Genomic DNA, 25,811 nt, shown 5'->3' with positions numbered 1-25,811 from the left:
CGTAACTCTAAAGTATTTCGAACTGATTCCATGTCCCCCCACTGCAATTCGACAAAAACTTCCAGATTTGTATACCTTTTAGATCTGTCTGGGAGGATAGAGCATTCCTAGAAGATGAGTTAATCCACTTTTACACAGATGGATCAAAAACAATTGCAGAAATTTGGGGAGGTGTGTACTTAAATTAAATCTCTCATTCAACATTCCCAATTATTTTAGCGTTTTCCAGGCTTAACTTTTCGCGACAAAAAATCTTGTCCTACCGTAATGAAAATGTGGTATTAACATCTGATATCCGTATTTTCTCAGATAGGCAGGCATAAAATCTCTGGACTCTACAAACTCTATAACAGTTCATAACTTTTGATCATATCAGTTTAATATTCACCTTTTCTGAGTGCCAGGCCATGAAACCATTCCAGGAAATTGTAAGGCAAATCAACTCGCCAGGAATGGTACAGTGCAATCCGTTCTAACACGTTTATCTAATGCTGGCATAACAATAGCTACATGTAAACTATTGCAAATGCAAGACCCTTTGAAGAAGGCAAACATTAAGTTCAATGATATCAACACAACACGTGTCAGGTCACACCAGAATCCAGCTACACTAGATTTAAAGCGGTCAAGGTGCTTGCTATCTTTTAGCAGATCGCATATAGGTAAGCTAGATAATTGACGTTATAACCCGGAACTATCTAATAGGACACCAAAAACTAGGAAACAGTTCCTTAAATCTTCTGTGCATGCCCTGCTTTAGCTCAAAAACGCAAGAATCGCGATCTTCAATAACAATCTAACCTAATCGGTCTTTCGCGTTTCGTAAGGGACTCAAACTGGTTTTATTCACAATGAACTATTAAACTGGGCTAAACTGCTCTAAAGGACAGATAATTTTACTAACATCGGAGCGACATTTTTTAGATTAATTTTTATTAGAAATTTGCATCGCGAGATGACTTTTGTCGTTTTTTAATATGTTTTTGGAATTGAATTTAAAATAATAAAAACGAAGCTTGAACTCCCGCAACCAAATTTTAAAGATAAAAATTAATGATAATGTCAAAACTTTTCTGTAGTTAGTTTCAGATTTTCAATGTCATTTGTATTTTTGGCCAAATACAAATGAATTTTAAGTATGCTCACACTTGCCATTTTTTCCATTTTAAGGCTGTGAAAAAAATTGCCACTCTGGTGATTTTCCCACAAATCAGTTTTTCCAACCTGAAATTAACAGTGCCTACATACCTAACATATTTCACCTTTCTCGAAATTGTCCTGAATCGTTAAATTGGGTTAATGCTTACTTGATCTTTGAGCATATTTTTTGTTTTAACCATAAACTTTATTTTAACAATAGGTATGCATTGACGAAACAGTTAAAGTTAATTTGAAGTAACCCCAAACACAAACCGAAATATGAAATAAATAAGCTATTAATCTTTGAATACCAGTGTTACATTATTCTTGGGATGAAATTTTATTTACGGTATGAGGTGGACCTAATTTCACGACGTCCACAAACAAAATTGAGCACGGTTGATCCCCTTCCTAAGATTATCCTAAGATCGCTCATAACAAAAGAAAGAACTCATCCCAAAAGATATGAAATACCGGGAAACTACCTAATTTTAAAAAGTGGTTTGTGCATTCGATTAGTTAAGTAAAGTTTTTCACCAAAATGTAGACGCATTATTCAATGTCGCGTAGCATACACCTTTCTTTCTTTTAACACCTTATTGATTTATCGAGTTGGAGAGCCTGAAAAAGGGAGACTTACTAACAAAGTAATATATATTATGTTTTCTGTACCACATTGTTCTAGTGATTGCCTCCGCAGCAGGCTTAACAGTAGTTTTTTTTTTGTAATTTAAGACCTTGAGCTGTATCTCAAATATTAGTTTTAAGTTCTTCAATTGTTTCGTATTATTGTCATAATATCGGTCATTCACTGTTCCCAACAAAACAAATGGTCCAAAAAGGGCAGTCAGGTAAAACGATGTTGGTAATTTGGTGCGCCTAACACCGATTGGGGCATGAAAGGCCACAGTCGTACGGGTTTACAAATACATACAATACGTACAAATTTAGCAGGTTATTACAATCAGATTTCTTCTTTTCTACAGTTAAAAGTTTTACTTAGTTTATTAAAATAAGCAATTTGTGTTTGTAGTTTGTTTTAACCATTTGAAAGTACTATACAAAATTAGCTCTAACATCTTTTCAAAGATGTCTACTAAATCCATCTTCTTGTTTAAGAGAACGGTCGATACTTTACAGGCACACATGTCAAATCCATTTTCAGCTGGACTTGCCATCAAAGTAGTCATACCCTTAGCATGCAACATGAACAATACAACTAGAATTGTTCCACTGCATAGTACCTTAAAACTTTCGTTAGCCTCGTTCCTGGGCACTAGGTAGACCAAGTATATATGTATGTACTTATTTTTGATTATTCTTCTTTATGATAGAATAAAACCTTTTCTTATAATGTGCCCCTTTGACAGTGAGTTGATTTAGGCCATTTTGTGGGTTTCTTCTTAGAAAATCCACCCTTGAACCCTAACTAATGGAAGTGAAAAGTGTAACACAACGCTTCAAAATGGGACTATAGAGGTGTGTATTGTAAAGGTACATTCGTACATAATATCATATCATATGTGTTCCATAATCATCATTACTGACAGCATGCTAATACGTATGACGACGACAACGAGAAGCTGGGGAGAAATTTAATATGCCTACTTGCATGGTTCTCCATTAGCAAGATATTTAAAAAAAGAAAAGAGGCTTTAGATGAGTGGTAAATTGTGTTTTTTATTCTTTTAAAAAAAAAAAGAAAATTATGAATATGATTTAACAGAATTTTTCTTTCCAATTCATTGTGAAAGTAAACGACTTGACACCGGAAATTGTTTTTATATGAAAATTCTTTTGGCATTCCGTAGACATTGCTAAGAGGGCTTGAAATTGAACAAAAAAAAAAAGAAACGAAAAAGAAAAAGAAAGGATAGGATTTATTGTGGATGTGAAAAATTTTAAATAAGAAAAAAATTCATATTCAATTAGCTTTTGAATTTTAAAATTGAATTTATTATTATATTTTTTTTAGACCTGCTCTGTACATGCATACATATATACTTCTATAGAGTCAATTGAATACTTAGTTAGGTAAAGGTCATGGAAAGTTATGAATAAACGAGATGGTTCTGCTCCAGGTTGATTAAAATGCGAACCTAACTTAGGGGAGTTTAACAACTGATCCATAAACATTTTTTTACGGTGATGTAAGGATGAAAGATTAAAGGCCATCGGCAATGAAATTTCCCTCGAAATTTTCCCACTTATGAAATTTGAATACCTATTCCATTTTCTTGAAGGTTTTCTAGAAACTTAATTTCTGATATGAATAAGTTCCAATGGATACTTTCGAAATTATTAACGTTGAGAAATGTTCGTTAATGGGAAAATTCTGTGGGAAATATTTTGAATTCACTGGAAACCTTGTTGAATTCTCATAAAAAGTTTTTGTAATCGGTTTTTAAAATTGAAAGGTTCGTCTTTACCCGACGTTCCAAGGTCAATTGTTCAAACACAGATGTCTTTCGAATCGTAAACGGTATATATTTCAAGAAAAAACAAAAAGAAAGTTGTTCTTGTACTTCTTTTGAAAAATTGAATATCTGATAGTCATAGAAAACAATTTTCGATTTAAATTTTGGAAAGTCAATATGGCAACAGATGTAACCAATAGAACAATATGACAATTTGGTTGTCATATTGAGTACCAAAATTGACTTACAAAATTTGTTTTATTGACTATCCGGTAGTAAAATTATTTAAATGGGCTGAGAATCAATGTTCATTTTAGATATTGCATCCTTAAGCATCATCTCAGGAAAACTAATATATAATAGGACATCAACTGCATAGATATGAAACTAACAGTAAGATAAAACACAGGGCAGATCATCAACTAACAATGAAAACAGTAAAGGTCCACGGTTTGATCCTTGAGGAACACCATTATTAACAGGGAGCAACGAGGACAATCTACAGGACACGGTTTGCATACGATTAATCAAATATGAGTAGTTAAGTTTTTAGTTGTGTCAGAGAAGTTAAATAGGGTCGTCAGTTTATCACAGATAAGATTATGGTTAACAGTCAAATGCCTCTGAAAAGTCAAGTAAGTTTATCACAGCCATCAGATACGTTGAATAAAGCTGAAACACTATATCCAGACCGAATTCCGAATTGCAAAGGATTCAATATAATATTATATCTGGTTACTTATTAGACTTTCAAAAACTTTTGATGAGAAAGATAGGATAGTTATCGGTCTATATAAGTTTTTCTTTCCTTGTTTTAGGATGTGGATTATTTTCGATGTCTTCCATAGGATTAAATATGTAGATGTCATTATAATAGTTTTGAATTTGTGAGTTATGTGGGGAATTAGTTAGGGTGGGAGGATTTTAATGAAGGTAAGATGAATATTGTCAAGTCCGGTTCATTTAGATTTTATGGAGAAAATTGCTTTGCCTACCTGATAATCATCTACGGCACTTACCGAAAAGGCGTTAGAAGTAGCAAATCTAGAAAACATTTCACAGAATTGGGTTTGTAAAGCAGAGAATTTATCATTCAAATCTTCCAAATCAATTTTATAATCACAAGGTTGAACTTTTTTTCACAAACCAATATTTTTAACTTCCTTCCAAAAAAACTTTTACGACCGATCTGAGTTAAACTTAATATGATAAAATTTGTATATCGCATTTTTTATCAAATTCGTTACAGAATTACCTAAACGTTTAAAGTCGACTAGCATTTCTGGACGAAAAGAAACGTCTTCAACGTTAAATTTGTTAAAAAGATATCTAATCACTAATGCAAAGTATTTAATTTGATAGTTTACGTTAGATGTGGTGTAAATTGAATGGAAATCCGTCGACCATACTTTCGTTTAATAAGAGAGAGACCTCTTAAAATGATGAGGGTTGACAGATGTCTAACTGAATCTTTTGAACATGTTGAGCACCGTCGTAAGGTTTCATGTCTGTCATTATTTTATCGCTATTTTTCATAAACAAGGCTCTAGTCTAGTGAAATAGCAATTTTTCAGACGAACTGTTAAGTATAGGGATTCTTTCTTTAGCTGCACTTCACGAATGCTTTACCTGGCTCAATACTTTCCATTTATTACAATGCGCATATATTCGAAACCAATGTATATCGGTATCTCCTTCCTTATCCTATCCTTCGTTCCTAATTGCTCGCACTGTGTTTAATCATAAGGTTACTCATAACCCCTTGAGTAGCCGAACGCTACGAATTTTATCGAAAAAAATAACTTCTAAAAATTCCTACTTTTATAAACTTACAAGTTTAACAAAATTTACATAATTCCTCTTTTTAATTTGAAAGTTTTCGTTTTTGATATTTTGACAAAATGTACAATACTTTTTGAAATGTTGAACATTTTTTATAACAAAATTCTACAATATTACTGACTGCTGGAAAAATTGGTGAAGCCATACATACGAAAATTCTTTATACATGTGTAACTTTATGCGAAAACCGTTTTTGTACACATTTAATTTAAATTTTTCTAATCATAAATGTAAACACTTTCGTATCAGATGTGGCTTTCTGAACAAGAGACAAATCCGAAAAACTTAGAAGGATTAAGTTTAGTCAAGTTTAATTTTTTTAATTCATGAAACAAGTTACAATAGGTTCTTTAGTGATTACTTGGTAGTACAATATATACAATTTTAAATTGTAAACTTTACCACCAGTTATGTATTTAAAATTAACAATAAATTTGATTTAAATAAATATCTACTAACATTGAAATCAATCATGTCGTAAACAGTATTATTGTTTTTCTTAAACACCTATGATGTGGAACATTAAAAAATTATTATTTTCCAAGCAATCTCGCAGGAAAATTAATTCAAATCATATCAAAAATTTGTTAACAATCAATATGGCCTGCTAATATATCACGAATGAACACAATCTCTGTGAGCTTTCCACCAATGTAAAACGTTTTTGGACCTTTTTTATTCTAAACGAATGAAGAAAATAATATGAAAGATTCCAAATTACACTGCAGTATTCAAAGTTAGACCTTACAAACGCTAAATATAAACACTAAGGTGTGTGGATCGTTTTTAAACCACAATAAAAGAAGAGGACTTCCTTGCGAATATACGAATGTACAGAATACGATCCCTTAAGTATGAATTTAGCCATTTAAACATTTTGAGTGAAACCCTACTTTATTTATCTTCATTAGTAAATCATCATAATTAACTCTGTCGAATGCTTTAGAAAAGTCAGTATAAACATCATCATACTGATAACCTTTCTCAAGTGTAATCAAGACTACACTAAAATAAAAAAATAGCTTCAAAATTGTTTATTCCCTAAGTAAGAATATTGCATAAAATTTGGTATGCAAAGATTTTCTTCCTGTCTTTTTAAAAATATTATTTTTCAATAGGTGGTTTCATGTATGTATAGAGTGATTGCGAAAAGGTGCACCAAATGGGAGTAGTTTGGGTTAAGATAAGAAACAAATCCTATTAATCGGTCGTTGAAATATGTATTCAGGCAATTTCTCACAATTAGGCTAAAGACTGCTGGAGATATTCGTAGCATCTTGTTGGTACATTCAATTGTGTATTATAGCCTAAGGGACATTTTCTAATAAAACAAAAGAGTTCTAAGGGATTGCAAATACTTACGTTCTCCATTTAAAACCTTATTCAAACCAACAATGCCAGGTTTATATGTTTTTTATAATTTCCCTTAAACCATATGGTATATATCCAAAGAGTCTATTACACAATATTTCCTGCATTTTAAGATTTAAAAATGTGCCTACAAGACAAATTTGTTTTCAAAAATATAAATGCTATTTGATTTCTCCAAATCATCGTCATTTTTCAAGAAAAAAATATTTCAAAATTGTATCAGCGGCTTTTTTTTATAAATAATTTTGTATAAATCCGATTTCTCAATTTTTATTTTTATTAATATCAAAAATAAATAGAATTACAATTTTAAAATCAAATATTTTTGCAAAAGTAATTATAAGAGATTTTGCAGAGATAAAATTATTGAAATTATATGGCAAAACTTGATATATTATGTAGTTCCTATATGTCGAAAGTAAAAAGGGATAATTTGCTAGTAAACGATTTCATACGCATTTTTTCTTTTCATAACCCAATCTACTTGCTTTTGTCCCTTTGTGCATCTTATCCAAATCAGTCAGTTCGAGTATGAGCAAACTATAAATTTGTTCATTAACTATAAAAACTGTTGATCAAGTATTTTAGTATTATAGCATATGATGACCACCATCATCATCATAATATTATATTTACTAAATGCGTTCATATAAAACCCTGCAATGTGATATCATTAAATATTTTAATAAAGCAGTGACAAATAAATCAAACAACACAGTTAATGAAATTTATTTACTCATGTTCTGGTTGGGTTTCCGCCCAGATAATTACAAAACATTTCACCTCAACGAGACGTTATTCGCACGACTGAATATTTTCGGATGAGTGGAATCGAAATTAAGTAGTAGATAGAGATATCTCTGTATAAGTTTAAATCAAAAATTTATATTTTATTTGTAATTCCAGCAGAAAGTTTTTTTAAAAAGTATTTTAATCATGATTTGTCACCGCACCTTTTCTCCTTTTTGTTTTAAGTGACTTATAGATTATAATATTCCTCCTACAAGAAACGTTGAACTTTTTCATTTAAAATAAAATAGAAACCCTTTAAAGGATTTCGGTCTAAGTGAGAGGTCGGGTGTAATAAAAAGAAGTGTTAAAAAATTAAACCAAAGTTTATAAGACCACTTAATTTGCTAGGATTAGGTAAATTTATGAATTCGTTATTAACTGCGTTGATTCAATTAAAATCAATAAACAATTACCAGCTTTATTGTAACACAATTTAAATGAAATAGTATAAACAATTAGAACGTTTTGGATATACTGGCTCAAAATTTAATTCATTTCAAAAATAAACTACACCGAAATCAGGCTTAAAAAGTCTTTTTATTCAATCAGAAATGTCCAAACTCTATACTTTTTCTATCTCTAGTGGTATTAAGTATGAACATAACATCCATAGAGTTCGGAGATACTATTCAATTTTAGCTGGAGAGAAACATTCTTTAGGTAGTTTTCGGTACATGAACTACGAGGGAGCAGATTCTAACAAACAAACTCCTTGGGTTATATCCGCAGTGACAACCCATTCAACTGCTTAACAAATTGTAAATCATACTAGCCGGAAATTCTGCGGCTGAAGAACTTGAAGCGTATCGATACCAATGCATCAATATCCCGATATATGTATATTCAAATTTTTGGTTTAAATGAACGACGACGCATGAAAACAAGTGGAGAGTAAATATCATACTCGAATTAGAGGCAACTTGTTATGGATCAGAAGGCTAAAGGAGTTTTGTTGTCATTGTTGTCCTGGTATACCGCATGTTGCATAGAGTGTGTAAATAGATACCATCGTGGTTTGTCATTCATTGTTCACAGGAAGATGGACATTTGGAATTGCGTTATCAGAGTCATGACATTTGTGGTTTCGAAATTCTTCTTGTACGTGGTACAGTCTATTAGCAATGAGTATTCGAGTTAAAATAAATCTGTTTTAATTAAAGTTTTCCAAAAATTCCAATAAAACCAATAAAATCATTATCATGAACCGATATACATTTAAAGAACTTCGAAATGGATCTCGAAGTTAAAATCACTCGTTTTTGCTTTCTGTCTGTTTTTTTATTTGCTTTAGTAAAAAAAATACTCAATTTATTTTCTTTGAAAGTCTTTTCAACACAACTAAAAATTGGTATATGTAATACAAAATGTATTTGAAGTGTTCTATAATCATTCCCATTGTGAGGTTAAGTTCAAGTGGCTTTCCATGATGGAGTAGGACACACTTACGCCAGTTTAATGGTCCATTGTGATACCACATTTCGTTAAAGAAGAATTCTCCGAGGTAATTCTTGCGTTTTCGAACCAGAGCAGTGCATGTCCTACTCTTCCTCGTCCATATAGCTTCTGTAAAAGTTGAATTGCAGTTGGGGGTATTGATTCTAAATACTTAAGTATAACAGAGTGGCCAATGTTGTTCTTAACCCAATGCGATGAAGCTTTGAGGCGAGATGCAGAGCTATTTCTTTGCTAAGTATATCAAGAGGTGTTAGGTAGAATAGGTCATCCAGTGCCGCCAATAGGGTTGTGCGAAGCGATCCGCTTATACATAGTAAAGCTGAAAGTTGAACTTTATTAAGCTAAAATAAGACCCAGATACTTAGAGTGGTCAGAGAACTTTTATTGGCTTCCTTTAATATAGTAAGGTTTAATATATGAAATTTTGTTTTTCCTCGAGATTAGGACTAAATCGGTTTTGCGTAGGTTGAAACTCAGTCCACACCGATGAGCCCAAATTATAGTTTGTCTAAAGCATTTTGTCAGAGTTCTTTAAGGGTTTTAAGGTGATTTTTTTGAGGCCGCTATACTAACGTTATCCACAAAGGCAATTACTCTAAAACACTCTGAATCCAGAACAGTTACAATTTGATTTACCAACAGGTTCCAGAGCAGGGGGGATATAACACCTCCTTGCGGTGTCCCTCTGCTAACGAATCTTCTAGCAAAAGAGTTGCCCAGTTTTGAGTACATGATTCTGTTAGTCAGCATTAAATTAATTAACCTAACGAACCAACCCTCTACGTTCGGAGATGTTAGTGCAGATGTAGCCACTTTTTTAAAAGCACCTTCTTTGTTAAGGAAAGCAACCATGTGTACTTATGTGTGTAATGCCATTTAAAACGATTTTTCTTTAAAATAGGCATGTTGAGACGCAAGATGTATTCTTGTATGAATACTTGTTTTTATATAAATATTAATCAATCTTTCTGAGGTCTTAAGAGGGAATGAATATATTTGGCTGATCTTTAGGGTTTAATTGCGAGTATTTTCCTGCTTTGGGTATACAAACAACTTTCACTTCTCTCATACCGAAGGAATGTGTACCAGGTATAGACAACTTTTAAAAACTGTCTCGAAGATTGGTGCAGTTATATCTGAGACTTTTTTATATTTCGGCTGGTATTATGCCATCTGGTCCTGCAGGTTTTAATGGTTCAAAGCTGTTGAGACTCGATTCTGGCCCTTGTGATCATCCATATCTAGAGAAGTAATTGATAGTTGATAAATATAACAAAGTTTAACATATATTAAATAATGGAATAATAGTTCAATATGAGCTCCCATAGTGGTCAAAAATTGTTATAAGTGTTAACGATATCTCCAACTTTGTTTTTGGGAAAGAATTTTTGTGTAAACAACTTTAATATTTTGGATGGTAATACTCGTATGAAGTGTATGTCTTTTTGACAAAAAAACGAAAAAAGTTAAAAAAAATTATAAACAATCAAAATATAACCTCAAACTTTATATGACTGAACACTACTGAATTGTTTCATGTTCAAACTTCTAGAAATAGCCATCAGTTCATTTTACCACTTACCTCAATTTCAAACGTAGTGACAAATTCAGCGATTCATGTTTCAGCTACACATCAAGAATCTGAAATGATTTACCAACACTGTTGTTCCCTACCATTTTGATAATCTAATTTTAAGATCAATGTGCATCGGCATCTCCTCTTAAATCTTTCCCCTTTTTTCTGACGCTCTAAATATGTTCGAATATGAAAAGGGATGTAATAACTCCTGAATATCAAATAAATACGTTACATCACCCATATGTACATGCATGTATCTACATATTTATTGGTTTGCTTTCCTTTAGATCCATTTAGATCAAAACATGACCTTATTCATTCAATGCACATTTATACATCCATTTGGATTTGTGTTCATCCCTAATGGACATTTAATTGACGCTTAATTTATTTCATCTTACAATAATTACTACACTCTGTATAAGGTAGTTCCTTTTATACAATTAAATGTTTAGTTTATCCTTATAACACAATGTAAGATTATACTAACCATTACATGACTTGATATATTTACATATACGGACTAAGAGAGTTATATTTAAACATGCATACATATAATAAAATTAAATTGTATTCCTTTTAACGTCATTTCAGGTGTCAAGGCCAATGCTCGATAAATCCTTTCATCGTAAAGTTCAAAGTAGGAAAATATTCACCCACAGGGAGTCTTTTGAAACCATTATTGCAAAGACTGAAGAGAAGTTATCAAAGGTAAGTCGTTTCTTGAAATCCTTCCACTCCCTTGCCCCCTGCCACAAAAAAGGAAATGGAGAAACGTAAACGTCAATGCCAGTTGCTAGTACTCGTTTGTACATAAATATATTTAATGTACAACTTGTATAGTTGCAAATTTGTGGTTGATGTTTTATTTGTGTGCTCAGTTGATAAAACGGTCTAATTGTATACATACAGACACACAAATAATTGTATAACATTCATACATTTTTTCATGTATCTTTTCCCTTTACAATTGCAGTGTCGCCAGGATTACAAGCAATGCTATGTGGCGCATCGACAAAGTCCAACTCAGTTGTCCTTAACTGAATACATCGATGCTCACAATGCATACGTTCAACAACTGCATGCTACAAATGCCATGCTCGAGACGTATCATTGCGAGACTGTTCCACAATTGATGCAGGAGTTGGAGGAGATACACAATGACCTTAGCAGTATTATTGCCGAGTCCATTCTGCAGGGTGCAGATGTAATTGCAAACAAGGTAAGTTGGTTTTGGCTTCATAGATACTGAACATAAAAGAAGCAGACAACAAAACGAAACTCCTATAAGAGTCCTGTGGTATATGAATGCAAGTTGATCATTTTTACACAACAATGAAGTTGAAAGAACTTTTATATGCCTATACAACAGTTCAAAACTACCGCACAACCTCACACCACCACCACAACACCATCACCACATACCTTAAAGCTTTTATTATGCAAAATAAGGTTTCAACAGAAAGGATGCAGTTGGAAAAAATCCTTTTTATCTTTTTTTTTTAAATTTATTGTTGCATTTCTCGTCTTATGCTCAAAGACTTTTTCTTTAGAATTCAAATTCATTCTGGGTAAAATCGGTCTTTTGACACTGACACGTATCATGTTTTTGTTTGAGCTTCAAGAATTTCAAAGCACCTGTGCATTCATGGTGTTGAAATTGTACGGAATAATAGAGTGTTAAAGGCAAAGGTGAAAGACATTTGATTGTTTTCGATAGCAATTAATTCGAGGCTCTTGAACCAGAATTTTGTTAGGTTAAGTTGTGTGTAAAGGAAGGTATTTTGTTTTTGAACATTTTTGTCAATGACAGGGCACCAGTTAATATTATGTTTAGCAAATGATGCAAACCTTTAGAATGTCAATCAGGTTATGATCATGGGGCAGTAACGCAATTTAGTGCTTTATAATGTTGCCTGATATATTACAGAATAATCGACAGAACGAAAGGCGTAAGTCAAATCATTTTCTGAAGGTGAGAAAAGTTAGATATTCAGCTACTTCCTCAAACTTTATAAGGAGGATGGGACAGATATAATTTTCTTTCTAAAATGTTATAAAATTATCAAAATTATATTTGAACTTAAGACCACGGTTATTTTCGCAGAAGCGTATTATGTTACTCAAGAACCTTGTTTAGAGTTGTATTTGAAGCATAGGTTCGATGATATTACTAATCTCTATATACTTGAAACGCTTGCAGATTGCTGGAATAAAAATGTTCGTCCTCGGTTCCACATTAAAAAAAAACAAACAAATTTCCTGTGGTATTATTCGCAGCTGCAAGGCTCTCTATTGACTTCGTTAAGACATTCGTTAACACGATTCAGGAATTCTCAGTTAAAGACCAATTGTGGCAGTTGCTGTGTAGTATGAATAAAATATCGACCAAATAAATTTTTGTATGGAGTTCTGTAACGCTGATCGTTGACCGAAATGTGTTCCCAACCTCATTTTCAAAGAATTTTGGTCTAGTGATGTAACCACTCAACTATTCACACCAAACTATCACTCTCCGCCAATTCATTGGCTTTTCAAAACTAGTAGGTTTGCCGATTTAGAGCCGATTTTGTTAACGTAGCGGCTAAGATGAAAATCTAACTTTTCAGAAAAAAAATATAATTCTATGTCAAATTCAAGTTTATCTACGACTGTAATTTCATACTAGTTTAAAACATACATAACCGTTTAGTAAGTGTATAAAAGTGATCCATTTCGTTGTGCGAAGTTATGATATTGATATTTTGAAAAGATTTGGGATAGGTTAAAATTAATCAATTCTTTGATTAATTCTCAATTTGGAATATCCAACGAGCTAGAGATTGGAAATTCACTATATATTAATTATATAAAATTATTTAACCTCATTTCTCATTTGAAAATGACCAATATTTTATTAAGAGATGCAAAGAATTTTCTCCACTTAATTAAATCTTAAAATCTCAAATTAAAGCAAGCTTAGGTTGACAACTTTTACCTAGGCAACCTATTACCTTTCACTTGACACCGAAATCTAATAAATAAAAGAGGCTGGGATGCAACATGCAACCCACATAACTTCCCATCCCGTCTATCGATTTGTCTTGCCTAAAAGTTTGTAGGTCGTGTTGTGTTAAATTGTTGTCAGTTGAATTATTCTTAAAAATTTAATAACTACCAACAATATTTTGCATATTATGAAATAGTTTTATTTCAAAATCGAAAACCAAATTTTTCCAATTTTAGTAGCATTTCTTAAAAGTTTTTATTTCTTATGTAAACAAATACAAATTGGATGAATAAATTAATTTGAAGTAAATATCTCCCATTGTTCACTAGATATTGAGAACAGAAGATCAATTTGTACCTAATTTGGGTACTATTTTTGTAGATTTAATTTTTTATGATAAAACGGACTCTTGCATCCTTATGAAATAAGTACTGAATGTCAAAAAAAAATATTTTCTGTGAGAGAAAATAAGTTTGAAGCCAATATATTTAATTTTTGATAAGATATTTGTGTCGAAAGTACATTTTTTTGTTGTAATAAAAACTGTCAATTCGATTTTTCCCAAAATTTTATCGAATGCTGAAAATAATATTTTTTATAAGATAAAATTAATTTGAATACAATATTTTTGATTTTTGAAAAGCGTCGAAAATCAATTTTTACTAACTTCTATTAATTTTTTTTTTAATTTTTATTTTTTTTAGAAAAAAAAATGTCAATTCGATTTTTTTCAAAATGTTTCTGAATGTTGATAACAATAGTTTTTAAAAGAGGAAATTAGTTTAAAGCCAATATGTCAAAGCTTTGAAAAGATATTTGAGTCGAAAAGATATTTGAGTCACAAAGCTTGATAAATTTAACATGGAAAAATATTATCTTCTCTAACAAACAAATTAATTTATCTACAAAATACAAAATATTTAATTCAGAAGTGAAATCTACGCTCTTGTATGCTGTTCAGGTTTCGGGGTCAGAAAAATATGAAGAAATCGAAAAATTGTATATTGTATTTCACCCTACCTCTGTATACGCCTAGTGCTGCCATATATTTAGAAACAGGACTTCCAAAACTTCTATAAGAATAAAGCTGACTACATCATCAAAGTCTGCAGCAACTATTAAACCACAAGACTTTCGAAAAAACTTCTGTCATATGAGCTGAAAAACAAGGACTGGTGGCAATCTGTTGGCAATGAGTGTGGAGTGAGATTGCATGATGATTTTGGCAATATAAACCATGTGAAAGAACATAATATGTACAGCATCATAGAGAAAAATGAAGACATAATGAGGCATTCACTGATAGAAGAAGCCCAAGACTCATTCAGTAGAATAATCTACAGTCAGCTCATCTATAATCTTGGTGCCAGAAATTATTTCAAGGATTCACTGAGTTATGAAGAGATATCCCTCATCTTTTAAGCAAGATGTGAAGTTCTCAACTTAAATGGAAGTCCTTATAATGGTAGTTTCAACCAATTCTGTATGCTGTGCAACTTAAAATCAAAAGAAGGTTGTCTAAATTTCATTGTTATCTGTCTAATATTTAAAACTCAAAGACACTAATTTTTCGGGAAAGATATTTACAAATTTAGATTATTATTAATAAAAGAATTCTATTAAATTCCAAACATACACAAATTTAAATATTCTTAATTTTTTTGTCAATCTGGCTGACGGTATAGCCATAGCATCTAAATTCAAAAATTGTATAAAATTTTGTAAATAAATGAATTACTTACATATTACTTTTTTTTTTATTTTTAGTTAAAAAAAACTGTCAATTTGATTTTTGTCAAAATTTTTGGTGAAAACAATTTTTCTTATAAGATAAATCATAATCTCAATTTTTTGATGAGATATTTGACTCGAAAATTAATTCTTACCAACTTTGGGTAATGTTTTTTTTTATGGTTTCATTTTTTATAAAAAAAAATAGTCAATTCGATTTGTCTCAAAATTTTACCAGATTTCGAGGTGCAAAATATTTCTTTACATTTTTGTTTTATTTATAAAAAAAACGTTGATTGGATTTTTTCTAAAAATTTGGTATCACGTTTCAATATATAATATAAAATTTAATTCATATCTATTGCGTTATTGGTTCGTGAGATATTTAGGTTTTACCAAAATGTTCATCATTTTTTTAAATTACTAGCCCTTTTTGAATCTTTCTGCATTATTATCTGTATGGCAAAATTTATTTGAAGTCGATATCTCTACTGGTTCTTGAGCTATGGACGACGAAAAAAAACGTCGCGAACGTAAGGATGTAGGAACGTACGAACTTACGCACGCACAGACATGTCTCTAAAAATCTTTTATTTCGACTCTAGGGACCTTGAAACGTCGACAAATGGCAAAATTCTCAATTCGGCACATATTACCAATTACAATAACTTCCTATGGGAAGTTAAAAATATGAGGATATATTTACTCTGCAGGCCCACCTCTTTAAGCCGTAGTCAACCTTCCAATAGGTCCAGGATTTAAGTAGGCGTACCTGGTTTTTTTTTATCCTTATGAGATGGTCTTCATTCAAAAGATCACGGTAATAGAACTAAGAAGTTCACTTTTATTTTGAAATCTTAAGCGGCTTGGCCCTAAGCCCAAATTTGTATTCGAATTGATATTTTTGATAAAATATTGATCATTATCAAATAACAGATGAAATTAGATATTCCTTCTAGGTAAATGAAATAATTCCATACTTCTATACGTAATTCTATGAATTTTAAATTTCGTATTTTCTTTGTCTTAACACATAATCGGAAAACATGTAGGCCTTATATGTTTCATGAATTACTTTTTTTAACTAGAAATTTTTGATTTGAGAATTCTCAAAAAGAAAAACATTGAACTCAAAACATACAACCTTGTTTAAGCTTTTCCAATTAACTTTCCTTAAAACCATACCATGTAACAAAAATATGCATAATAAATTGCTACATTTTTACCTTTATCATATTTTGATGGAAATTGCATTATGTATAAGTGTATGAAGTTCTATGTCGTATAACTTTTACGCACAAAATTTTTCACTTAATTTAACCCCTATCTACCCCACATCCGCATAACACGAAAAAGCTATTCAATATGTTTTATCAAAAGAAGTAAGCTATACTCGTATCATATCCACTTGTATACAGAATGAAAATGACATCAGACACATGTCCTTTTGAAACTATATTCCTACGTACATACATAAAGAATACTGGTAAGAAACCTTGTTTATGATAATATAAACCCAGACACAGACACCCTAAGCCCATAAATCTTATCTCAATCACACTTCTGACCTACGACCTCACATACTAGAAAGTATTGGAGTTTTTTTTTTCTTTTTTGTGGCAAGGTATGCAAGCAAGTATGTGAGTTGAGTTGAGACCCCATTTTGTCAAGGATTCTTTTGCATATCCACGAAACAACGAGGACATTTGGTAGATAATCCAATCCATTTCAAAGGACTTAAATAAATCTACATCTTCTTATCCTGCATCATCTCACCGACTATACAGAAGCTTAATGGATAAAAAACAAAATTATATCACACAAAAATATCACTTCGCAGCACCAGTAAAAGGAGGGGGCGATTTGATGTAAGGGTAGGATATTTCAGTTCCAATTTGTCTGTAACCGTTCCATCAGCATTAACATTTTTATACGCATTTTCTTTCAAAAGGTGTACCGTTAAATTAAGGAATTTGCATACTCTACTAAGTTTCTGCATCACGATGATGGGTGGGAGATATGGCGCGTCAAAGTTTTTCCTTTGTCATAAATCAACGCATCACAACTGTCTTACCGCTGTTGTGCACCATAATTTCCCATCGTTTTACTTTTTTTTTTAATTAAGGTAAACTTATGATGCTATCAATTTTAGTTAAATAAAACGCTGCTTTATGAAGTTATGAAAAATGTGTGTACCTAAATGTTGGAATTTCGTCTGAATGTAATAAGAAAAAAATCAAAAACAACTTTTTTAAAAAATCAATATCACAATTTGACAGAAAGAGTGTCTGATAACGATGACGGAACATGGGTACGAGTACCTCCGGCACAGCACATTAAAGGGTCAGGGGAGTGATATACTGAACAAAGATTAAGTTACAGAAAAATCCTGTTTCTGATATTTTAAAAAGAATTTCATCATCAGATGAAAATATGCATTGATATTATTTTTAAAATGAACAAAAGTAGATTAAAGTCGAAGGACATTTTGCTTTAATCCCCGATCGAACAGAAATTAAAGAGAATGTTTTCATCATTACACAAACAACCAACGACCATTCACATCAGACACTTTCCGTTCTCTCGTATCCGTACTCGTACATGGATGAGAGATGGTGATACAGTTTCAATATTCATCCAAATTAATAACGAAGGAGATACATGCCGTGTTAGTGGTAGGGTTGTAAGTGGACACTGCCAAATAAGCTTTCAAAAGGATGTAGCTTTCAGTTGTGGCATGCATCTAGGACCTAGGTACCTATATGTATTATGTGCAACGGTCTAGTACCGGAGTCCGGTTGCCGGTAGATTTTTAATTTTAGTTGTACGCGAAATGAGGAGAGAAAAGTACGGTACGAGTACATTCACGTTGATGAAGTTAACAAATTGGAAGGTCCGATTTTCTCAATTGGTGGTGTTAGAGTATATCAATGCAAACTTGATATTTATTTACATATACGAGACCTTTAAAGAACAGTGGTCCATTTGTCAAAACAAATTTGATCTTGATCATCAAATGAAAAGGATAATGCTAAACACCATATTCTCTCCCTGATTGCAATTATGATGTTTAAAACGTAGTTCATCTATCATCTTTCCTATGATGTTCAGATCTCGTCATACCGGACTTAAGCAACCTTTTTGTAAAAACCGTCAAATGAGGATATGTTTAAAAGTTGTGGGCTGATGCTGATGAGTTTTTATTCGAGAAACTGGTTAACCTAGCCACACTAATGCTGAGGACTTTGGATAACTCTCACATTGTTTATTCTTCAAACCCTAGTAAAACTTTTAGACATTAAAATCTGAAGCAATCTCAGGGCTGAAGCCTTTTCTCCTACACAGCATTGCATACTTGAAAGGTAAAAGTATGCAAACCACCTTACACATTGTGTAGTGAAAACAATACAAGAAACATTTCATGATAAGGAGTATACACTAGCCGTGTTTCCAGACATTGAAGTGGCCTTGAAAGTAGGTGCAAAATAGTGCAGTCAAAAATGCTCTCCAGTCTATCATAAACTGTATCATGTCTATGCTAAATTGTAGAGAGATCAACAGTGAAGCAGACGGTACGAAGATAAAAGTAACATCTTTCAATGAAACGCCTCAAGAAGGGGTATACTGTCACCACCTCTCTGGATTCTCGTCATGAATTAAGTCTTAACCAATTTTGAATTTGGTGCCATTTAAATTGTTGCCTTCGCCGATATCGTAGCTCTACTGGCAACAGGGAAATTCCAAATTACTATACAAACGAATAACTGACCCAAGCCTTAATTAGGTTATTGAAGATTAACTCTCTTAGAAAAAAGTTAGTAGATTTTACAAATAGGAGGAAAATCAAAGACTATGAAATCAATAGAGACCCCCCAATAAATCAGATCAAGCAAAATATTTAAGAGTATTCTTGGATACAAGGCTTAGCTTTGGCTCAATTACAGTAGAGAGATCCAAAAAAGGTCAAATTGAGTAAAATTGGATACTAAATCCTTAAATCTTATTGCGGACGTTGATAATCTTCAAACTTTCCCAAAGGCACAAAGATTGGCATTCTTAGGTACAAGTGGTGGATGAGGACCACTTCAACTTGGGAAACGGAAGCAATACTCAATCTTTCCATTATCCCTAGACCTTTATATACAGTAAACGGCTGCAATCAGACAAACCAGTTTCTGGGAAACTAGCCAAATGGGACATGCTCGGATAAGTCGATGATATTTTTACATATTGACGATTCCAAACTAGATGCTGGGGTAGGTGCAGTTGTATTTTCGGAAACAATTGAAGCTTATAGACATAGCTTGATATAGACATGACCTTCAACATAGCCCTACAAAAAATAGTCTAAAGGCCTTAAATCGCACGATCTAGGCGGCCAATTGACTGGTCCGAACGTGAAATAAATGGTTCATCGAACTCGACTCGCGCGTGCAGTGTGGCATGTGGCACCAAGCTCTTTCATTTACGTTACGATTCGCATCATCCTTGAAGAAATACGGTCCAATGATGCCACCACCCCATAAACCGTACGAAACTGTGACTTTTTCTGTACACATTGGTAGCTCCTGCAGTGCTTCTGACTGATATTTTTTCCAAAATCGACAATTTCTATTATTTACGTACCCATTGAGCCAAAAATGACCTTCGTCGCTGAACACAATTTTTCGGTAAAAAAGTGGATCTTCGGCCAACTTTTCAAGAGCCCATTCACCAACAATGTTACGTTGCAGTGGGTCGTTCAGCTTCAATTCTTGCACCAGCTGTATTTTGAAAGACATCACACCTAAATCCTTCCGAAAATGTTCCACGTTATTGAGTAACAGAGCCCCAATTGCTGCGAACGGCGACGAATCAATAATTGATAGTCATCATTTATATTTTCTTCATTTCGCACTCTACATAAGCGTGTTACTGGTTTAATGTCCAACAACGTAAATTTGGTGCTAAATTTAATCACAATAGCTAAATAGCCGCTTCAGTGGGTCGATTAAACCATAAAATGGAAAGAGGAAACTGATAATAAAATTCAATAATTTGCAAGCGTTGTTTATTTGTGAGACGATTGATGGTTAAAATATAGACCAAGCTGAAGATATTTGACAGTGAAACAAAACATGAAACGTGTTTCAGCTGTTTAAACCGTTGCCAACAAGATAATAGATACAAAATCTCCCTTTAAGTCTTTAAGGGTATCACAATTGATACATAAAGTACATCAATCGCAAGCCCATTTATACCTTAATCTATATACACGTTTTACTTAGTGAAGCAAATAAAAATTTGGTGACAATTAAGTGGTTAAGATATCTTAATTAATTACTTCTTCAAGCGAGGTTTTACAATTTGGTCTAAAAATTTGCTGATGAAAACAAACTTTTGTCAAATTAAGGATTGAAGTTTTGTGCCAAGACCCACAAGTTAATTTAAGAAATGAAACCAAATACAACAATTATTAATTAAAATGTTTAAAGGAACATCCAATCTTTAAGTTTATTTAAGAATGTTAAAAGTCTAAACAGACGGCTTATTGCATATGTTCTCGGGTAATCATTTGACTTACAATTAAATAAACAGATAAAAGGTAGTTACAATAAGCCAAGTTTTGTTAAAATTTTTGAAAATTGGACCCTTTACAATCTATAAATTCAAAAAACTCGGTAATTGAAACTATGAAATTCACAAGAGTTTTGTTTCTTTCCAAAAGAACTTGTTTACATTTTTATCTTTATGCAAAATTTTCCTTTTGATCAATTAACATAACTTTTTATTATAAAATGTTCATCTTTCAGGCATCAGAGCAATCAAAACGTTACTCAAGCCTAACACAACAATGCAATGTTGTTGCACCACAACAGGACCTTGCAAACTTTGTTCGTATACTACCGTCACCAGCGAATGCACAAAAAGTTCCTAAACGACCATTCGCTCCACCTCAACCTCCAGGCGAGGTAGAAGACGTTAACGAGTATAATGTAAGTCGCCCATAGAATAAAATGAAAAGATTTTTTATTTATTCCTATTGTAATGTATAATCCTTTGTTGACAAGCTAAATAAAAATAACAAAAGAAAATGACAATAAATAAATATTTCCTTACCACCACCAGGACATAACACCAGTACTAAGAAATGAACTTGTTTTCGAGCGTTACTCTTCCCTGCAATTGCGTCCAGCTTTGGATTCGCTTAAACGAGAAGCCACCGACTTAGAAATGCAAATAAGGCAGCTACAGGTTTGTTAAATATTTTTTTTTAAAACATACAGAATGCTAAAAAAAGAAAATCTTTATAAAACTAGGGGTTTTCTTTTACTATATGCACATAAAGACAGGAAAATCTATGATATTTGGTTATCTTATTTTAATTTTTTCTTCTATCTTGAAAAGGATTCTGTTGACTCACTGAGTCGCACTCAGTTGAGAGGTATTGAAGGCCAACTTTATAATAAAGTTAATGAACTGCAGGAAGACCTTTCGATGAAAAAGTTCGATTTGAGAGCAAAACAAATTCACTTTGCGGCTGTAAGAGCACAGGTAAGTACCTGCTTTTCAATTTGTTGTATGAAAATGCGGACAGAGCTGATATAAACGAGGGGTATTTTACCTTCGTACTTGTAAAATTATGTTTAAATCAGAATTTTATTTGTGTGTTTCCTTCCATGTTGACTTTAGGTTTATACACTGATACAGAAATGCATTCGAAAGTGGAAAAATAGAGAAAAGTGGTGCCATAACTGTTTTGAAAATTTTGTAATTTTAGTCCTCATTTTAACATCAAAATGAAACCAACGGAACTTCTTTTGAAAGTTTACCATTTAACTTTCAAAAATAGTTCCGATTTTTGTAAAAGTTTTAGCGTGATGTTAATATTTTTATATTATTACTGTCTAGTCTGAAATACGTTATTCGGCTCTTTTTCTAAATTGGGTTACGACTATTTAAATTACGAAATGTCCAAGAAACTAGTTTGAGAAAAATTTATAATGTATTACTATTAAAAATGAAGTATTGAAAGTGCATTTATGTCCATACGATTGTTTTCATGACACTCGAACAGAAAATTAAGTCACATAATTATTTTCATTGGCATACATTTTAATCACATACTAAATAGTTTTTAAAAGCTGATTTCTGAACACTCGATTAAAATAAACAAATGTGAAATAAATCAGCAATTTTTTTTTTCAAAAACCAACAAACAACATAAAATGAAGACAATTAAACTTTGGCACATCTTGACCATATATTTATGTAGGTATGTATGTATATTGACAGGGATCAGTAACACTGGAATGTTCCGAGAGTTGCTCATAGTTTCCGTGTTGGCTGTCAATTTTGTGGTACGGATGACTGATTGACCGAATGATTTAAAATTATTGGGACCGATCGGTTGACAGTTGTTGTCATTTATTTTCTAAACAAATTTTTCGTTCACATTTTTATTCACGTATTTCCTAAATATTTCAATATTATTGTGGATTTAAATATGCTGACGTTGAGTGTCTATTTTATAATGTGTATGTTATTTAAAGTGGACGTATATTATACCTTATTAATAATAATAAGCTACATATAAACGTGCGTGACGTATGCTGTCACATGCGGAAGATGGCTAAGTTCCAAATCTAATTTATTTAAAATTTAATTTACTATTCAAATCTTTGTCCGTTCATTTTTTGTTTTGTTTTTTGAGTGGAGACGAATGTAATAGAAAGAATATGATTAAAATCGATAAATTTGTTTTTGAGTTATAAAAGGTATAACTGGAATATGTGTTGCTGTTGTATATATATTTCAAAACTGATACCTCCGAAACCGCTCCGACTGAGTTAGCACAAAACTTTTTTAAAATACTGTTTACGTGTTTTCCCAAATATTCAGATGTTTTGTACTATCAGTTGGTGCTTACTACTCCTTAAGGTATTAAGAAAAGATTTTGAAAAGAATTATTCAAAAACAATCACTAGTTTTTTTTCGCCCTCTTGAAAAGCTATATATTAGGAAAAATTGAATTATTTTTTGAGTTAATTGAATATATGTAAAAAATTAAAATTGTTATTGGATGAAACTTAAATTAGTTTAACTTAATTTTGATAGTGGATACTTTCACCTTTAAAAATAAACAGTCCATGAAGAACTAGGACCTTGTGACTCTCTCAACCATTCCTGTGTGCGAGTAATGTTGTCAGAGATTCACCTTTACTTTAAATAATTTCCTAAATAAGTCTCGCTTTCTACATCTTACAGCTTTCTGATACAGTTAAAAGATATTTCGCTAAACGTTAACTTAATACTAGAAATTAAGGATTCTTTGTTTTTAAACTGTTCATTAAATGTGAATACTTATCATATCTAACTTTATTTAGTAATGTTTATACCAGATGAAAACGATTGTCATGAAAAGGAGTACAAATTTTGCTCCCCTGTCCAATCTTCTAAAGGGTGATTTTTATTCATTATCTTTTTGGCAACACTGGTTTAAACAGCTGATGTTTGTTTTACTGTCAAACATCTTCAGTTTGGTCTATAATTTAATTCGTCTTACAAACGAACAACGCTTGCAAATAATTGAATTTTATTATCAAAGTGGCGTGCTCAGTTAAGAAAGTTGACCACTCGCTTCTTCCATGTTATGGTCAGTTTAAGGGCTATTGTAACTTAATTTCGCACCAAATTACATGTTTGGTCATTAAATCACCAACAAGTTTACGAAGAGTGCGAACTGAAGAACATATTACAGCTGTATCGGCCAGTGTTAATGATGACCATCAATAGTCGATTCGTCGCTGTTCTTAGCAATTGGGCCTCTGTTACTCAACAACGTTGAAAATTTCGGGAAAGGTTTTAGGTGTGATGGCTTTCAAAATAAAAATGGTGCAAGAATTAAAGCTGAATGACCAACTGCAACGCAACATTTTTGGGTATTGGGCTCTTGGAAGGTTGGCGGAGGATATCCTTTTTTACCAAAAAATTGTGTTTAGCGACGAAGCCCATTTTGGTCTCAATGGGTACGTTATACGCAGAAATGTCGATTCTGAAGTGAATATCAGCTAGAAGCAATGCATCCAGAAAAAGTCACGGTTTGGTGCGGTTGGCTGGTGACATCATTGGACCGTACTTCTTCAAAGATGATGCGAATCTTAACGAAACTGTGATTGGTGAGCGCTATCGGGAAATGATATCCAACTTTTGTTTGCCCAAAGTGCAAGGGCTTCACTTGCATGACATGTGGTTTCAACAAGAAGGTGCACAACTTAAGTAACTTTACTTCTAGCTGCTGTTTTTTTACTTATCTTATATTTTTTTGTACGAATCTTTCTTTCTTAGCTGCTAAACATTCAGTTAGGTCTTGTTGTCTGAGCAATGCAATTTAAGCTTTTCAAACACTGGTAAGGCATGTAGATCTATCTATTGGTCTTAAAATTTTAGATCAGATTTTGAATCTCACTGAAAAAAAATTGATTTTATTTATTAATTACTTGAAAACGCTCAAACTGTCGTTGTACCTCATAAAGTTGACTCAAAAAAACTTCTACTTTATGTTCGAAATACTTAACAAAAGTTTATTTGGATAATTTGTTTGATATTTCTTTTTCGTCACATCTTTAGATAGTAGTAAGCATCAACGGATGGCACAAAAACCGGTATTATTTGTAAAAACTTTACAAAAGATTTTTAAATGTTTTTGTACGTATTAAATATATCTTGTAAATTTGAAATTATGTGTTTGAGGCTCGAACCTTAAATAAAATTTACAAACTTACAAATAATTCTGATGATGGAAGAAATTTATTTAAATGTTTTTGTATTTTTTGCTGTGTTTGGAACTAACTAGTTAAAAGAATCCAAAAAATAGAAATAAGTCCTTTGCAGTTTTTATAGTTCCATATTCTTATTTTATAATAATTCCTTTAAAGCAAGATTTTCTACTTAAAGATTTTTAAGTGTATTCTGCATATTGTAGTGTATTTCATATATTCATCAAAAGCTTAATGTTATGGCTATTATATTTCCAAGTCTAAAAAGCATTTCATTTCCTGATTTCTCTCTGAAAATATGTACATATATGATCGAATGGTCATGCTAGTTATGTATCTAATTATAGGGTAATAAAATAGCATTTAAGGTAATTAAGTTTGTTAAGATTATTGAACACACTATAGTATCAAAGAAACGAACATTTTCTAGAAAAATTTATAATATGATATTATACGTTTATTTTATATATTTACGTTTATTTTTTCGTTGATTCTGGATGGAAAAGAAAAGTGTATACATTGTTATTACATAAAAAAAAGCAATAAAAATACCTTATTATAGTTTGTACACTATTTACACAAAAAATTATTTTTAAAATCACCCTGTCATCATAAATAGAAACTATGTGTTCTATTATTTCAAATCTGTCTTCTAAATTATTACTCTCAAACGCACCGTATTTTTTATTCTTAAAATACTCAACAATTGAAAATGTTTTGTTATTAAGTATTCTGTA

The 25,811-nt window shown here is 32.0% G+C and overlaps 1 protein-coding gene across 1 annotated transcript in view; it reads left to right on the top strand.

Moving 5' to 3' along the window:
- The window catches only part of LOC129952439 (uncharacterized), a 369,098-nt gene that overhangs the window by 115,707 nt on the left and 227,580 nt on the right, over positions 1-25,811 (top strand). The window contains 5 exon segments of the mRNA XM_056065014.1: positions 11,191-11,307; positions 11,573-11,818; positions 21,109-21,291; positions 21,425-21,550; positions 21,704-21,850. Coding sequence (XP_055920989.1) covers positions 11,191-11,307; positions 11,573-11,818; positions 21,109-21,291; positions 21,425-21,550; positions 21,704-21,850 — 819 coding nt within the window.

This window comes from Eupeodes corollae, chromosome 3 (assembly GCF_945859685.1).
Source record: "Eupeodes corollae chromosome 3, idEupCoro1.1, whole genome shotgun sequence".
Lineage (NCBI taxonomy): Eukaryota > Metazoa > Arthropoda > Insecta > Diptera > Syrphidae > Eupeodes > Eupeodes corollae.
Note: the sequence above shows the minus strand (reverse complement) of the source record. Positions and strands in the feature narration are given on the sequence as shown.